At 31.9% G+C, this 19,500-nt stretch overlaps 1 protein-coding gene across 11 annotated transcripts in view; it reads right to left on the bottom strand.

The window, feature by feature from the left end:
* LOC145248297 (kalirin-like) overlaps positions 1–17,504 on the bottom strand; it is an 858,283-nt gene extending 840,779 nt beyond the window's left edge. For 5 of the 11 annotated variants that reach the window (XM_080110175.1, XM_080110185.1, XM_080110181.1 and 2 more), the window contains exon 1: positions 16,898–17,085. In XM_080110175.1, coding sequence (XP_079966301.1) covers positions 16,898–16,964 — 67 coding nt within the window. In that variant the 5' untranslated portion in view covers positions 16,965–17,085. Of the gene's footprint in view, positions 1–16,897 lie in introns of all 11 variants that reach the window. The other 6 variants (XM_080110176.1, XM_080110182.1, XM_080110183.1 and 3 more) reach the window with 5 other exon arrangements.
* Between the last annotated feature and the right edge of the window lie 1,996 nt (positions 17,505–19,500).

Below are 19,500 nucleotides of genomic sequence, written 5' to 3'. Positions count from 1 at the left end.
AGTCATTGTGGGGAGACATGTGAAGCTTCCTCCTGGTGCACCATGATGGGTCCACAACTAGAGCACGCAATCATTCAATTTGATTGAAAAATGGGCAATTTCACAGATTTCGATGACAATAAAAATATGAGAGTGTAAAACATTCATTGATCATCATTCAATCCTGGACAACGTCAAGTCTCCCTGCTCGTGTAAAAATAGAGGGGAATATAATTTGATAAACAAATTTAGTTCACTGACGATTTTAACTTTGATTTTTTTAGTGGAAAACTACTTCAAACCTTATATTAAGCCTACTCTATTGACAATTGACCCTTTTCTTCTAAGATGGAACTACATTTATACACATAGAAATACACAATACAGCAAACAGCATATTTGAAAACACTGATATTTAAAAACGCATTTCCCATTACCAAAAATCGTAACCAAACTTTAAGAAGCCTAGAAAAAAAAAATTCTTAATAAGACAAGAGAAAGAATTATTCATTTATAAAAAAAAAAAAAAAAAAATTGAAAGAACTCCAAAAAATCAATAGTCAAACTGCAAGGGAATTTCACTATATTTACCTATTTTATATTCCAAACTAGTTTCTGAACTTTTGTGATGAGGATTGATTATTTGTATTATTTGAATTCTTCAGACTACTGTTCTCATCTTGAGTGTCCAAAAGAACTCATGGATAAAGTACATGGTAAAATTCAGTTGTAACACTCTTCAGGAGGTTGAAGGTTCAATCCTCAATGCAGGTGACAATAAAAATAAAAACGAAAAAAATCATAAAACATGATAGAAATACATATTAATTGGATTATCTGGACTACTATTTCCATTTTCTTCATGGGAATCTTTATATCGAACTTGCCAGATGCAAAGGTCCATGGTGTAGTGGATAAAGTACTTGGTAAAATTCAGTTGTAAGTTATACTCTTCTGGGCTCAATCCTCTATGCAGTTGACACTCAAAATACAATTGTAAATTACTTAGAATTTCTATCCAATCATAGCTGATTGGATGAGATCATGCTATCCCCATGGATTAAATAAAATATTCCGTTCGAAATTCCCAAGTTAGAAAGATTGCAGAGTTTGACAAGGTACAACCGAAAAAGGTCAGAGTTTGTTGTGAAAATAGCACTCAAGACGAAACCAGTAGCCTGAATAATCCAAATAATACTCTAAACTAGGTTGATTTGAGATACCTACTTAAAGGTTTTGAAATTATTTTAGAATGACGTCAAAAGGTTACAATATAAAACAAGAGTCATTTTATCTGTCATTATTTGATAAGAAAAGTCAACCGTTCGTTTATCATTACACTTCGATAATCAAAAGTGATTTGGAAGACTTTAAGCTAGGATAGACAAAAAGTAATTTCTGACCTGAATTAATATCTAAACTCAAAAGCTAAATATTATGGTTCATTTTTATGCTTGTGAACCAAAGGCAAAATTAATCTCTACACATTTTTCAGGTTGTATCAAATAACCTGACGTTTAAAAAGTGAAAATTAAATAATATCACTTTGACAAGATTTCAATTCCATTCTTTAACTGCTGATCAAATTTTTAAAATCAAGTTTTATAAATTAATAACAATAATTTGCATTTTATTTTATTTAATAAAAGAAAGTAAAAAGGGGTTTAATTTCGGCAGCCTCGTAACTCTTACTTTCCTTCTTTTATCTTTTAGTTCTAAGCAATGTTTCTGACAAAGGGGGAAAAATTACCAACTTGTCTGGAGCAATTTCCATTAAGAAAAAAAAATCTGTTAGAAGTTTAGATAATTCGAAAATAAATAACTAAATTGTTTTGTACAGGCATTTAAAACTGTTGTAGCCTCTTGAAAATTCAGTAAGTTATAGCTATATATGAGATGACGGACTAATTTTTATGATTTCAGGTCAAATGAACAGCTACAGCAGGAATTGGAATACACTCTACTAAAGCCTCATTGGTACAGCTTGCGAATTTTAAAAATGCAATCTAGACATGAGGACACTTTAGAAGAATGTTATGCAATAAAATTTTGTTTTAAACTTAGAAAAAATGCCAAAGAAACATACGGAATGCTTCAGACTGCTTTTGGACCATCTTGCATGAATCGAGCATCAGTTTTTGAGTGGCATGAGAGATTGAAGGAATGCAAGGAATCTGGGAGGGATGATGCGGTGTGAGAGGAGTAAGGAAGTCAGAACACCAGAATTGATTGGCCAAATAACGAATTCCATTAAAAAGAGTGCCATGTGTCTATAGAGACAATAAGTGCACAGTTTGATGTCAGTGTAGAAACTGTACACACAATTAATTGTGAGGAAACTGAAGATGTGGAAGATTTGCTCGAAGTTTGTCCCAAGGGTGCTCAGAGAAGATGACAGACCAAGATGGGCATCAAGACAGTTCCTCATCCTCCCTATAATCCAGCCCTTTCTCCCTGTGACTTTTGGTTATTCTCTAAGCTCAAAGAAAACCTTAAAGACTGTTGTTATGAGACAATGAAGAGAGAAAAGAGGCTGTAACGAGAGTCATTGACACAGTCATACAAGAGGACTCCCATGGAGCTTTCCAGAAGTTGTTGAAACGGTACAAGAGCATTGCAGCCAGAGGAGATGACTTTGAAGGGAACTAGAGTTTCATGTGTGTACTGTCAATAAAAGTGCCCATATGAAAAATCCGGAAACTTCTTGAAGGCACCTTGTATATATTATTTTTAATTACTCCAAATAAGGCACATTACCACTGAGACGTAAAAGGCTACTGTAAATTAGGGGCCAGAGGCATCCTAAGTGGGGAGTTGTGCAGAAAGATGTTTGTTCACATTACATTTAAATTTCTGTATGTTGGTATGATCAAGGAAACAGGGAGGAAATTCAAAGAAAAACACTTAGGGCAGAAAACTTTATGAAATCTGAGAATCTCTACAGAGATTTTGTTAAGTTGTTTAACGGTATTTACATTGAAGGGACACAAGTACATCAGAGTACTGCAACTTTGTGGCAATAAGACAGGAGCTGGGGCTTTGTAGATATTGTAGAATCTATTAGGTTAGAAATTTTTTTTTTTTTTCACCCTGTCTAAAAAGGATAGACTAGTAGTAGATGCACCAGCCCAGATGTGGTAACAATACTCCATGCATAGGTGAACAGTGGCTTGGTAGAGATATAGGATACTGGTAAGAGGATACTCTTCTTCAGGCTAAACTAAACTTTTCTCAAAGGAAAGAAAACCTGGAAGAGTGAACCCCTTAGAAGTGCACACGACTAGCAGCATACCACAGTTAACAGGAGTAGAGTCATTTCAATGATGGCCGATATTCTGCTGACTTTGGTACTCATCGTTCAAACTCCTCAGCTTAACAATCATAGAGAACATGAATTGGAGCAAATACATTGAGGACATTGTCAAAGTGGGCTCCTTCTCTTTATCGTGCTAGAAAATTACTCCAACATCACAAAGGCCCCATTCCTCATGAATGGAATATTACTGGTACATTTCGGCTGGTGCATCTACTTATAGTCTCTCTCTTAAACAGTTCAAAAAAGTCTCAAATCTAAAAGGTTTTGCACTATCAGCCAAGCTCCAACCTCTGTCCCATCACCACAATATTGCATCTCTGTGCCTGTTTTATAAGTACTTTAATGGAAAGTGCTTTAATAAACTCCTAGCACTTGTACCTCCTTGACGTACATACTCCAATGACACAATGAGTAGCAAAATCTCACCCTTTCATTATTGAGGTCCACATATGTCGAAAAGCCTTCTACTTCAATAGCTTATTCCTTAAAAATATTAGATTTTAGAATTCCCTCCACATTTCTTATCTCCCTGATTGTACTGACAGGTAAAAATTAAAATGTAATGTGAAAAGACATATGGCTGCTAAACTCCACACAATCCCAAATAATGGCCCGTTACGTTCCAAGTGGCAGTATGCTTTCAAGTGAAAAAAACTCGAAATAATATAAGTGTGACAGACAGAAATGGGGATGCATCATAAAACCAAATAGCAATTAAAAATAATCGAATAAGAAATTCTAAATTTCATTTATGTCCATTTACTTTGTTGAGTTTAACTTGAGAATTGTTTATGCAGATCTAATAAGAGAGAAAACCAGATTCGTTTTCGGATTTAATTTTATTTAAATTGTGAAAACGGAATTTTCTGCTAGGAGTTTGCTGAAAGTATTGATTGAAATTGAAAAATAAAAAAAGCTGCAACTCCATTAGCTTTTTTTTCTTTTTTGAAAATGGCAAATGCTGAAAAATACAATTGATCAAAAATAAAGAGTCAAATTTTACTAACACGACAATGAAGGCGCATTTCATTATACAATTAGGCAGACCTCGTTTCAGGGAAAACACCTTGCTTCAAAAGCATAATATGTCAGAAGAAAAGCATTGATTCGAGATTGAAACTAAACTGTCTTCAAAAAGTGACTAGTAAAAAAAAGAGAAAAGAAACAAGATTAATTTTCAGCAGGAAACGATACGAATTTAGCAGGAATATTATACAAAGTTCAGATGTTATGAAAAAGTAGGAATGTTGGGATATGGTTGGGCGGTAAATCTGGAAGATTAAATAAATAAACTGTACTCGTGCTAGGGAGGCTGCAGAGTCAAACCTCACCCTCAAGAGCTCCTCCATCTGAACACCCGAAAAGATTCATTCTTGAAGAGACCCCCTCCCCCGCCCTCCGTTAAGAAATTCAGGATTACTCAAAGTCAACATTTTTTCCTATCTACTTCCATCCCACGAGGTCGGTTTTTAATGTGGAGAAAAATTCAAATTCCTATTAAGAGGCACTAAATTGGGACAAAAATTAAAAAATTGCCTCAGTCTAGAAGAACTCCTTCACTGACTAAGGATAAAATAGATACTACACCTTGATCCCAGCCCGAAAGCCAAGCAATAGTGAAAAAGAAATTGGGGGGAGGGATATCTTAAGTAGTTTGTTTACCCGCTTCACACGAAATGTTAGATACAAGATTAATTTTGTGAGAATTCAGGTAAAAAAAAAAAAAAAAAAAAAAAAAAAAAAAAAAAAAAAAATGGCCGTCTGGATAGGTGCAAAACTAGTTAGTCTCATCAACATTCTCTGGTGAGGGTGTCCCAGTTTGTTAGCCATTAACCAATTATCCCACTCCCACAAAAGCAGGGTGGGGTAAACCTGAGAGAATGGCTTCCTGAAACCAAATAGAACAGCTACTACATTAGAGGCATTTTATAGTAAATAAAACGAAAAAGTGGTTTAATATATATATATATATATATATATATATATATATATAACAAATCAATATTAGCAAAGGCAAGTAAAGTTACTCTTCTGCCTACCTGGATTAGTATTTTTTTTTTTTTTTTGTGTTTTAACTGATTTTAAAGCGTTCATTTACTTTGAAACAAAAGTAGTGCCGAGTAAAATGTCCGACTCGAGACGATCCTCTGGAGGGTCTCGATAATCGTTCAAAAATCTTAAATTAAACAATGCTGGTAGGACATTACGTTTTCATACGATTTGGAAATTTAATTCAAATTGAAAAATTAATTTATAGAATTTTTTTTTTTGTTCAAGTATGTAAATTTTAAATAGCTTGTGAAATAAACTGCCTGATGACATTTTGATGTATTTCTAGTCTATAGATCAAAGTGTAGTATCTGTTCTACCATGGAGGAGGAATTGTTTTAAATAGAGACAATTTTTGCCTGATTTCAGAGTGCCCCATTTTGGGGAGGTGAATTTACAGTATTTTGTAGGGAAAGCAAACACATGGTCAGAGACTGAAAAGAAAAAAAGTTATGCCCTGTTATTTTTAGGAGGGCTCTATAGACAAATTTATCTTCAGTTGGCCTTTGACAACTAAATATTTTCGTTTACTAGCCAAATAGAAAAGTTACTAGCCAAACCTACATGATTTTTAGAATATCACATCTTCGTTCTGTGACGAGTATGTACATAATAAAGATTTTTCCGTGTTTTTTTTTTAATAAGTGCAATTCTAAATGTACAACAAATTTTGTTTATACTTGAAGGTATAAATATTTTTATTTCTTCAGATATTTTTTTTAAACAGCCTCCGTTAATATATATATATATATATATATATATATATATATATATATATATTGTTCTATTAAACTTTCATTGTTAAAATAATTTAACTTTGTTAGTTTTATTTTTTTTTTTTAAATGTTGAAAAGATATTTTTCATTCAGTAGTAAGCTTTGGAAGATTGTCAGTGAAAGAAATACAATCGCCAAAAGATAAGCGTTTCATTATTTCTAGTCGCCACTTTGAAAAATCACTCGCAAATGGGACTGTTTCACTCGGAATGTAGAGCCCTGAAGGAGGACAATTTTCTAGGGATAGGGAAAGAAGGCTTTGACTATCATCAGGCCAGCACTTTTATCTCACAAGAATGGATGAGAAGAAAAGATACAATAAATGGATTAGTCTAGATAATGGAATGGAATAATGATAACAGCATTAACCCTGTACAGGTTTAACTGGCTTCCTCCAAAGGAGGAAGTTTTATGGGAGCCTGGATAAATTTAGTTCATAGTCTTTCTAAATCTTCCATTACTGGCTCTCAGGAGAAGATGTATAGTATTGAGGTACATGCCAATCCTATAAGATGAATAGATACCATGTTCACCACACCAAACTTCTAAATGCGAACTGTAATTCCAAACAATGATTTCAAGGATTCTATCTTGTTGCTTTTTCAAAAAAAAAATAATAATAATAATTAGTGTTGGGACGATTAATCGGAATCAGGACTTTTTGGGGTATCAGAATCGGAAAAGTTTTTGCATATTCTTTTAATTATGTTTTTGTTTTTTTATTTGATCCTGTTTAAAACAAAACATTCGACTGCTAGTTGTGATAAATTTATTCTCACATAATTTAGAACTCTTCAGTGCGGAAAAATTGACACAACAATGAAAAGCAAACTTACCAAGCTGATGCAACCGGTCAAGTCTTCTTATCATTTGCAAAAATGCTGTGTCATTTAAGCCGCTCTTTAGAGTTTATTAAGTAAACTTCTGATGAAGTGATAGTTTTTTTCTTCTTCTGTGAAGGCTTTCATGGTTTCTTGTTTAGAGTCCAAAATTTTCACATTCTTTCAAGGCGCCGATATTCCATAGAAGTGGGGATCCCAATGTCAATATAGTTGCCGATTTAAAAGACGGTCTTTTGTCTGGAAGGAAAACCTAATGAGTTAGGTTAAATTGTCTCATGATGTTGAGACATAGGAACTAATTCGTCCTTAAATTAATGAGTCCAAGAAGCTTTGACGCAAAACACGAACTAACGTCCATCATGTTAGGGAGCTAGTCAAAAACTGACTGTGTTTTAATTCTCTACATGATAGATCTTTAGATCACCCTGCTACACAAGTGTATTTTTACGTTTGAGAAAATATGTGCACATTTAACATGTGTTTTTACGGTAATCAGGAAAAAAAGCAACTTTATAGCTGAATATTTAGAGATTTATCAAGAATCGGAATCAGGAACTTAGTGCAGAGAATCGGTAATTGTATCGGAATTGAGAAAATTATTGGAATCGTCCCATCACTAATAAAAGATACATATAAGTTTAAAAAGTAATAACTTCGATAATCATTACTCTCGACATTTTAAGTATTATTTTAAATAGTTAGACAAAGTTAAAAGCATTTTTCTTCTTCAGTTTACATTCCGGACCTTATTTTCCTGTGAATGACGAAAATAACCAGATTATTAACACAAATAGGTCACACATAAATAGAAAAAGCAAAATTGTTTTGAACAAATTTCCAAACTGTATTTCCTTTAAAACAATTTACGTCAGTAATGATTACGATAGTCATTATTAGAAAATTTAGGCACCGCAACATTTATTGAGTTGCTTTCTATCAGTATTTTGTCTCATTTTCTAATTCAAGGCGATGACTGTCTCATGACCGCCATTTTTTCTTGTTCTGACGTAACACTTGGCACTATTTATGTTTCAAAATAAATAAACGCTTTAAAATAAGTTTTAAAAAAGGTTGGTAGAAGATGAACTTATCTTGCCTGTAGTAACATTTGCTTTTAGTTTGTTTTTGTTTTTCTTTACCAATTTTCATTTTGTTGTCGATATCGAAAAATACCTGAAAATTTAAACTATTGAAAACTGGTAGCAGTAACAACTGTTGCGATAGGCGAATACAGACTTTGTGGAAAAGTCAAATTTATTTCAAACGAGTCATTTGTTTTTATGATTTTCACATTTTCAAAGAAACAAATGAGGCGCCATGTTGTGTTAGCAGACAAATGACAAGAACAATAACTCCAAACTTGATTTCAACCATGACAACAGTGGCATCATGATAAAGGAATGTAAATTTGAAAATCTTTAACAAACTGCTACTTGCTCGTTTTCATTAAAACTTTAAATATATGTTTCAACACATTAACAAATATATATATATATAGAATTCGAATCGTATTGACAAATTGTAATGGATATTAGCTGAAGTTATTTTTTCACTCAAGAAATATCGGTTCTTTGCTAGAATATTAGCAAGACTGAAAAATGCTGTTGGCTATAAACTTTACATCCAGTTAGAAGTCACATTCACAGATTTAGGTTTCAAACACGGCCACTATGATGGCCATTTGCAATATTTATTGATCCATCAAAAATTCAAACAATGAATAATATATATTATAACGAAAAATCATTAACCCATGGATTTTCAGAGATAAGCTCTTTTCATCCAAGGATAAACATTTACTTGTTAGCATAACCGTAACCCGACGGCATATATATATATATATATATATATATATATATATATATATATATATATATATATATATATATATATATATATGAAAGAGATATACATAAACAGCGTTTACGCGTTGGCTTTGAAAGTAATTTTGAAGTCTCTAAAGTGACGGATCAGAATAGATTGTTTTTACTAGAAATTCAAATTCAATGAAAGTCCATGGTTCATTTGCATTTCTCACCTCAGGCGTCCCGCCCCCACCGGGTACTGCTGACAGGTCCAGTTTTTATAACCTTTCTTATGGACTCCTCTTGGAGGAGCTGAATACACACACACCCATCCATGTGTAACGGTGTCATACCTTGCTGCTACGGTAACACTCCACAAAAAATAAATAAATGAATTAAAAATTAACAGAAAACACCCTTTCTCGACGACATATCTAATCTTTCAGACAAACCAGTAAACACTGAAAAAACTGCTAAAACAATAAACACTGAAAAAAGGCCGTACATTATCAAAGTGTATTGGTTCTGTTCTCAGGGGATGAGAAATCGTTTCCTACTGGAGGAATTGTTATTTTTGTCCAATGTCCCAATGCAGAGTGACCCTTGGGTGTGTTTCTACCAGTATTTTGTATAATTTTCAATTTTTGAGCGATTATCAAGGGTCCGCATGCAGGGCTTCTTAGGGACAGTCATTTTTTATTGTTCTAATTTAATAGAGTGGATGGATACTAGGTTTGTTTTGAAAAAAAAAAATAATAAAAAGTTAAAACACAGATAAACTTATTCATGTAGATAGAAGAGTGATTTATTTTGCTTTGGGTAACATTTATTTGTTGTATATTTGTTATTTTGTTTTCCGTTGCTGTTTTCTTTTTCTTTTTTTCGTTCTGTTAGTTACAATAAATAAATAAAACGTTTTCTTTAATATATTTATGTAATCATGTGACCGGTGTTTGAGAGGATAAACATTTTGTTGACAAAGTCTGTTAACATTTCAGCACACTAGGCTTGTTGGATTATTTTACAAAAAAAAAAAAAAAAAAAAATCACCAAAATTTTGCTTTTTTATAGTCTATAAATTTGAATTTTAAACATTTTTTTTTTACAGACAATTATTAAAATATGTCGTAACCTTTTCATTTTTGCTTTTAAATTCGCTAATTTTTTCTTGTGTGTAAAAAGAATGTTCGAACCTGTTTTGTACGTCTGCCGAGTACAAAATTATTTAAAAGCAGAAATATTTCTGGTGTAAGAAAGATGAAGAGAAATGGCTGCCAGCGATTAACAACACGTTTAAATGAATGTTGCATTTTGGACACTTTAAAAAGTAAATTACAATTTTATTGCAGGGCTAAAAATGCAATTAAAGACAAACACGCGAGATTTTTCAACGGTTTCTATTCTATAAATGGAATTATGAACTCCGACTTCGGTAATTCTTGAATAGACAAAGTAGAACTAAAAGCTTTAATACTACTACACACCAACAAGAAGCACGACAATCGTAGAGAAAACATAAATTAGGAAGCAAATGATTAAAAAGATGAAGATGTCCACTAAAAAATCAACCAACCACTAAAAACTGTCAGCGAAAGGACTCGTTTTTTTTTTTAATTCTTTTTGTTTACAAAAAAAAAAAAAAAAAATTAAATGAAGCTGCCTTTGTATGGCCTTTCAACAAAGCGCAAAATAAAAAGATGAGGGGAAAGAAAAACACAATAGCAATAAATCTGTATCTAAAAAAATGTTGTTTTTTTTTTTAATTAAGCACCAATTTACTACGGAAGGGTAATGGTATAATAGTTAGCTTTTTCTTTTTTTTCTTTTTTAATAATAAAATTGATGAAGAGATACTAAAATTTTTTGGTGCCTTTAGCATTATTTCAGCTTCCTACTAAAAAAAAAAGAAAAAGTGATCTACCCCCCCCCCATCGGCCATCGCTTATTCTCCAGATTCTTTCTGTCCACTTAGAAATAAAAATGGTCACTCATTTCATGACCAATTCTCTAAAATAAAAAATAAATAAATGGTTGACAATTGCAAAATAATCATGGCGTGTGCATTTTTAAATAACGTAAGAATCGATGACACTTATACTCATTTATATTCGTTCAGTGACTGATGATTATCAGGACATGTTTTGTTTTAAGCAATAATTTAATTTCAAGTATAAAAGAAAAAAAAAACACATACTAAATATTCCATTGGCATTTTGGCATAGTGTAGTATAATACTACACTTCATCTTATGCCATCGGCCGGTGAAGGAGAGATCCTTCTAGACTGAGGCAATTTTAATTTTTTGTCACAATTTAAAGGGCCCCTTTCGTATAACGCAGCCTTCGTTGGGAGCTAAGTTAAGGAACTCCAAGAAAATGGCTTAGGTACCCGGAATAAAGTGAGCCACGAATGATTATTCTTGTGGTTTTTTCCCCCTAAACTTAGGTTTTTTTAGAGTTTGAGGTTTCCATTACGGATTGCATCAGGCATTGTCTTTTTGGCCATCGAAACTTTATTATTCTTTCTGTTCTGCAGTCTGCACTGATGACGAAGCGTAAAAACGAAAGTATGTACTTCTTTGCTATCATAGATTTTTTTTTTTTTTTTTTTTTTTGCGGATTCCAATTTATATCACTTGAGAAGTGTATGGTATTCTTGAAATGACAAGTTTAATTGCAAAACTTTTTAATTTATATTTATTATTTGTGTGTGTGGGAGGGGGGGGGCAAGAATTAAGTGACCGGGGGTTAAATGGGACACCCTGCATTTTTACATATTTATTGAATCTAGCAGAAGAGTGGTATACAACTCCAAAGCTGATGATTCCCATTCCCAACCAAAACTCCACCAATGTAGAGTTGTGGTTGTTTTGGAAATATTCCAGGTGTGACTGCGTTTAAACATTCATTCATTTTATGTTGGTTTCATATTTGTGACCTTATGAGTTATGAGCGAGTTAGTTGCTATGTGACATCTGTGACGAGCAGATTGTGCCAAAGAGATACTGAAATTTAATAGGACTTATAGTAAAAAGGAAAGTGTATGCAAGTTTAAAATTAGTTTATCTAATCTACAATGCGTTGAATAAAAAATGTTTAATGGTATTGATCTTCTTTATGGTGATTTTTTTTTAACTCTTTATAATGTTGATCCTTTTTAACCCAGTAGTAGCCCCTCCCCTCAAATACGTAAGGTACCTTCTAAAACTTGGTATATGTTAATACTATGGGGAAAAAATGCATTATCTTTTTATTTGACTAAGCGCTTTCGCCGCTTTAACCCCATTTGCTACCCGTGGTGCACTGGTGCAGTTGAACTGCAGTTCTGAGGTTGGAAGTTCCTATTTACTTGCCTCCGGACGAGGGCAGAGTTAGACACAAGGTCGGTTTTTAATGTGGGGAAAATCTAGCTCCCAAAAACGGGCACTCTGGATAGGAATGATAATTCAAAATGCCTCAGTCTAGAAAGATTTCTCCTCCACTAGTAAATAAAGGACAGGAAAGGTAAAGTGTAGTATCAGAGCATACACTACACTTTATTCCTAGCAAAAGAAGGCCAAGAAATATGGGATTGGAAGTTATTAGATGTAAAAAACAAAAACAAAAAAAAAAGAAGTTCATGCAGTTTGTTCTTCAAATTGTTTAGATCGGGGTTATTTTAGCCATATTTGGCAAGATTTCAAAAGTATTTAGTCGATTAGAAGAAAAGAAGAAAAAAATCAATCTGATTATGTGATAATTTTGTTTTCAAATTTTGTCAATTGTCAGCGTGAGATGATAAATTTTAACATGACATTTCTTATTGATCGTTTCAAGTCATCCCTCATACTTTTCGCTAGTAAAGTAGTTAAGCCTAAGGAGATGAACATAACATTGTTTTTAATGTAACTTTCCATGGATGAATAATTAAGATTTTCTTCCAATAGATAAATAGCTAGCACTATTGTTTTAGTTTCATTTTTCATGGAAAATTCAGGCAACAATTGCCAAAACTACAGTTCAAATTTCTAGTTCTCATTTTGACGTTTTAAATTGATGCTTAAAAAAGATGAAGCAATAAAAAAAAAAAATATGAACAATGAAAGATGAAATTAAAAAAAAAAAAAATGTTGTACAATGGTCAGTTCAGTTAACATTTTAAAAAGTTGGTCATCTTGAAGCAATTGCATTAAATACATTTTATATCTTAATCAAACAATACACCATTATCTTCTAGAATATTATTTTAGTTGTAGACATTTTCTCCCGGCTTTCCAATTAGAATTTTACATATTTTTTCTTTTATGATACGAAGGAGGGGGGGGGGGCATTCTAAAAGTAATGCTTCAAATATATGAAGGGTGAAGGGGTGTGCAAATGGCATTGTTGTTGTGATGACCTGAAAGTTTCACCTCTCTGTTGCAAATATTGACGGTGTGAGAAAGCACCCCGTCATGGCGTGCGTCAGAAACAAAGGAGTTATTGAATTCTTAGAAAAAGTGCATTGAGAATGATGGTGACTATGTAGAAAAATAAATTCTTGAGCAAAAAAGGGTTGCTTATTTTAAATGGTACCGCTCCCGCTCCGGCGCTCTCCGGTACTCGTAGGTCTTCAACCTTTTAAATTAAAAAAATAAAATAGGAGACTTTACTTTTGAAACGTTGGCTTGCTGTATTCGAAAGGTTTTAGTCGATAACCAATTATTAGTGTTTGTTCAGAATTCACTCTAAAGAAAAATTTGTATGATGTACATACTTATGGCGGAATAAAAAATATTGTACACCAAAAATCATGTAAATGGATACAGTAAAAATCTAATTTTTGGAGGATATCGCGATGCCATTTTGAAAACGGGTTGGAAATAAGGGAGAGAACTCCAAACAAGTTAAGCATGCGAGATTTTGTAGGCAATTTTTAACATCAGGACATTGAGAAAATCTGAAATTCGCTTAAAAATGATTTTCTTGATAAAATTAAAACTAGATCAATTTACGTGATTTTTGGAATACGATATTTTCTGTGCGTCAGTGCGTCACTGCTATATACAGATTTTTCGTTATTTTTTGATATAGAGGAAATTCTAGATAAGTATCTAATTATCTTTATGTACATTGAACTTGGAAACCTTTTTGCCAAACTTTAAACTTTGGAATCTTTATGTCAAACTCGGTATCGTGTGGTTAATATAATGGAAGTATACCAGTCGGTACCACAGAGCCATTCAGTCACTAAATTTCTACTAAATATTAATTTATGTTTTTAGGAAATTATTAGCGTCTGTTGTATGAGAAGGCTCAGTCAATACGGATTGTAAACCAATGTAGTTAACCATTAGGCCATATGTCTCGATTAGATGGTCAGTTTGAAACTCCGTCCAAGTCAGAGTTTGAGAAAATTTTTCGATACTTTGGAGTTAAATTCGAAATACTGAATTTCAAGTATTAAAAAAAAAACAAAAAAAGGTATCTACTTGATTGTCTGTCATGTCGCAGTAATGGACATATCCAAAAATTACGAGAAACGATTAGGTAGAAAATTAATTATTAATGAAAACACTTTTCAAAGACAAGTAGCGAAAACTGAGTTTTACTAAATTGGTCTAAGTTTTTAGAGAAAAAAAAATGACCTCCCTTGTTACAATTCGAACTCTCCGGTAACTCCCCCCCCCCCAGCAATTTTCCCTAAATTGTCTTTGAAAAACTATTTTTATTAATGATTAATTTTCTACCTTATCGTTTTTCGTAATTTTTGGATATGTCCATTACTGCGACATGGCAATGAAGTAGATACCATTGGTTTTACTTGAAATTCCATATTTCGAATTTCGCTCTAATAAGAAAAAGCACGACATTTTCTAAGCTCAAAAGGATGCATGTGATAACGATTGAAAGAAGGTCGGAGGTTACATCGGCCGAGACGTTGTGAATATATTCAAAATGAGAATAGTCCAAATAGGAATTATCGATCCTCAACGAAAAAAATCTGAACTACAAATTATTAGTTTATTATAATTATACAGATTATCAGAAATTCATAAAATCCGTTTTATCATTTTTAGACTTAAAAAAATATATATATCAAATAATTACTTTTATTCTTCATCTGAAATGTCATAAATTTTAATTTGTGTTTATTTTAGTAATTAAAACGAGCTGTACCTATCCGGCGTTGTCCGGGAATTTTTTTTTTTTTTTTTTTTTTACAAGGGAGTCACCATTTATCAAGGTCCGAAGGTTACTTGAGGATAAGGGTTATGTTTCTTTTTCTTTCAAGAAATATCGTGTAAGAATATACGTTTTTGGAGAGAAAAAATAATTTAATAAAAAAATAATAAGCTCTTGTTAAAAAATATATTTAAAAAGTTTTGTGTGAAAATCGATTGAACAAAACTGAAATAGCTAAAATATTTCAGATTTTTTTTATTTTTACCAGATTTAATTTTTTTTTATAATAGAAATTTGGGTGTTAACTTTTATAATTAAAGTATCGATTAGCCATTTAATTATTAATTGAACGAAATTAATATAAAACCATAACAAATTTTTTGTTAAGGTAATGGTTGTTAATTAATGTATATTACATTATTGGGTGTAAATGGCTTCTAAAATTGTCAATCTTTTAAAACATGAATATTTGCTAAGGATTTTTAAGCTGCTTACTTTATATTCAGCAGTTTAAATGCTGCCAAATTCCTTTCAGATTCCCAAGGGTAATGAAATAATTAATTCTTTCTTTATCAACTATTAACAAAAGATTAAAATGGCGGACTTGTTTACGAAGAAATCGAAACGCATCCTGATGGATTTAATTTCCTTTTTCAATTAGATTTTTTAATTTCGTTTTTGTACGTCATGTTATTACATTATTTTTTTTTCATTTCAATAAATAATCGATTGACAATAAATAAAATGAAAGCCACATAGAGGTGAGAAACAAACACACGAGATATGGTCACAATTTTAAGAATTTGTCAAATAAACTAATAAATTAGTTTTACTTTTTCTGAGGGGGGGGGTACTTAATAGTTGAAGAAAATAGTTTTGAGAGAAGTTTAAAAGATGAGTAATCATCAACAACGTATTTGTGATGAATTTAGTAAATTCTGTATAAATATATAACTACACAAAAATTCTGAACGAGATATCATTTATTTCTCCCCTTAAGACAAAAAATAAAAAAAAAAGTAAATCCTTTCCCCCAAGTTGTCATTACAAGAAACCCAAAAAACAGGGAATCATGAAATTTATTTTCCTCTCTTTAACATTCCCAAAATAAAGTTATATAGACATTAAGCAAATAAAATCAAGAATACACGAAGTTAAATAAAATTAAAATTATAAAAATAAAAATCAGATTTAAATCGATTTTTTTAATTGAAGAAAAAAAAAAAAGAAAAAGACCTGTGCATAATAATGATTGTAGTAGCCGTGAATGAATTTTTATGAATGAATTTTAATATAAATAAAAAAAATAATAAAAACAGCAATCATGATAATTACGTAAATATTGTATATCTATTAAAATATGGATTCCATAATATATATTTAGAAATAAAGAACCGAAAGATGGGGGGAAAAAAAAAACAAAAAACGGGCGATATGGTTTTTGCTGTGGGTGATGATGATGATGATGACGGTGATGATAAAAGGCGCTGCTTCTTCCTCATCATATGCCGATGAATTTTTATTTTTATTATTCTGAGACAAAGAAAAATATATAAAATATTTCAACAGAATATTCTCGAACATTAAGAATAGAACAATAGAAAAACGTGCAAAATAATAAATAATAAGGAATTAAAGTCTCCCTATTTTGTAGCTACGAAAAAAAAAACCATCAAGCAAGGTGCACGATGACGGATTAAAGAAAAAGGGGCAATTAAAACAGAATCGGTATACGAGAATATCTGACCAGATAGATGTCCGTATTAGAACGTTTTATATCCTTAAGGGATAATAGAATACAAGCAACAATCATATTTACAATATAGGTAATAAGTAATATTATTTAAAACGAAAAAAGGGGACAAAATTAATTCGGAAATATTCAGCCATGATGCCCGGTTTGGTAGCAGTAAGAGTAGTCATAAAAACCACATTGTCTCTTGTCAGACCCTGATTTTCGGAAACGAAAAAAATGGATTTTATTTACCTGGCTTGTAATAATGGGCCACCTCACTATCACTGATGTTTTCTTCGGCTTGCTCGCACGAGCTCATGGCTCACACTTCCATATTCTATCAGGAAAACTTTAACTCCTTGTACATCCCTGTAGTAGTAGTCCGTGCGTACAGTCCACTGTCAGCCATTATTAACACGATAAGACTTCGGCTATTTTCGGTATTTTCCGTAAAGTCAGCGCAAATCGCCGGATTGGAGATCAAATCCAGTTATCAGTAAATTAAATACTAATAATTGCAACAAAAAAGTTTAAAATAAAAGATTTAAAGCAAAATATTAAACAAAGGAGAAAAATACGTGTCGAGTGGCATGAGTATATCGTCTACTCTAACCAAGCGAAACAATAGATTATGTTTACAATTTGCATCGAACTGCTGTTTGTTTAACTACGGATGGCCAAAAATACAATAATTAACCTCGTTTCCTTTCATTGATAATTAATAAACTAAATTAATCTATAAAACTTTAATAGAGAAAAGTCCACGTATTTTAACAAGAAGCTTCTTTGCTCATGATTTTTTTTTTTAAATAAATACGCGCAGTCAATTAAATTATTTATCTATAACGCGTGTTTTATTGGTTCATTTTTTTTTTTTTAGTTTTTATGTTAGCATGTGTAAAATAGAGTCCACAGTAAATAATTTCAATTTTAACCAATATGTGGATCTTTTCGTATACCTGCTTTCTTATCATTTTTATGCACGCACAAAAAAATAATTATGTCATCAGATTTTATATTTATGTTATGCATTGTTTAAAAAGTATTTTATTATTATTATGATTATTATGATTATTATTATTATTATTATTATTATTATTATTATTATTATTATTATTATTATTATTATTATTGCGTTTAGGCTCTTTCATACTTATTAACAAAATTGTTTGCGTGATTTTAACGTTGTTTTATTTGTTATTGTTGTCGTTTGTTTTTATATTTTATTTTATTAATTCATCTAGTTATTTACATATGTTTAATGACATAGGTAATTGCTTTAATCAAAGATATTTTGATTTTAAATTATATTACTACTAAACCAAAAATATTATATTATATATTTATACGCATATATAAACATATTCATTAGCATATTTTTATTATTATTTTAATCCCAAGGAATTAGAAAATAGTTTTGTTTTTCCCCCTATAAATAATATATTTTGTAAAATGACTATAAACAGTCAAAGTTAGAATTATACCAAACCTTTTTTAACTTGTGAGTTTTTAATTCATTTTTATCTGATTATTGAGGAAAAAATTATTTTTTAGCTTTTCAGATAAAAATTTTTTTTAAATTATATATTTTCTTATTTCGTAATAATAATTTTGTTTGTCCAATATTGTTTACAAAAGCAAACCCATTATTATTGTATTAAAATGAAAAGGCAACTCGTTTAAGAGAGGAGAAATATTTCTTTGGAGGAAAAGGATTTTACTCCAAAGGCGTCGACTCACTTTAGCTGAGTGTATTCTTTGCCCCCCCCCCCCTTCCCCGCACACACACTTCCTCTCTTCTTCTTCTTCTTCTTCTTTCTATTTCTCCGTCTCTTTTTCTTGTTCACCCTTTCACTTCATTTTCTCTTATCGTTCACACACACACACACACACACACACACACACACTTCCCCTCGGTGTGTGTGTGTGTGTAAGTGTGTGTGTGTGTGTGTGTGTGTATGTCTCTCTCTCTCTCTCTCTCTCCAATTCTTCTTCTCCTCTCTATTTCTCTCCTATCTATCCCACTTTCTCGTGTTTCTCTTTCTTTGTTTTTTCACCCTCTTACTTCTTTTCTCATTTTCTTCTCTTTCTCTCACACACACTCACTGTCCACTTCTGTTTTCTCAATACTAAAAGTTATTTTTGAAATTTAACTGTACATAAAGGGAGTCTTTTTACTTTCATTTTTGTTTCACATTTTTTAATTATGCCGTTTTCTTTTGTTTTTGTTTTATTTTACCAAAAAACACAATTTAATTTCCTTCATAAGTAACATTTTGAAACTCAAATATAATTATAACCGTCTCTTTTGGCTATTAAATTATTAATTCCCAAAATCAACAGAGACCGACCCCTGTTGATTTTGCAGTGGGGGTTTAGGTCTGTGCAGTTCTAGGAGGTCCGTCCTCACAGGCTTTGCCTTTTCTCTTTTAGAAGGGGTTAGTTTATTGCTAATCGCCTGAGGCGCTCTCATCGGGGAATGCCGACGGAGCTGCTCAGACACTTTTTGCAAGTCAGAGTGGCCCTTCTCGGGGGCACTAACTTCTCAATCCCACTTTCCGACCCTGATGTCTGAGAAAAGTGGGAGAACACTAACCAACATTAAGATATAAGTAATTCTGAACACTTCTGCATTATAGTATCCACAGCAAATAAAAGAAGGGAGAGGCAGTATCATTGTTTGATCAAGGAAAGTTCCGTACGCGACAAGGGAAGAAAGTTTCTTTTTGAAAATGTGTGACTTCTGCAGGTTACAGACCGTGCTGAAATAACAAGGTTAATTCGTATTATTTGAATTCATCGGACTCCTGTTGTTATCATAAGTGTCATTTTCACAACGTTTCGGTAGATGTAAC

The sequence above is a fragment of the Euprymna scolopes genome, chromosome 26 (assembly GCF_053919585.1).
Source record: "Euprymna scolopes isolate OS-2025 chromosome 26, ASM5391958v1, whole genome shotgun sequence".
NCBI lineage: Eukaryota > Metazoa > Mollusca > Cephalopoda > Sepiida > Sepiolidae > Euprymna > Euprymna scolopes.
The sequence above is the reverse complement of the archived record's forward strand: the minus strand, read 5'-3'. Positions and strand labels throughout refer to the sequence as shown.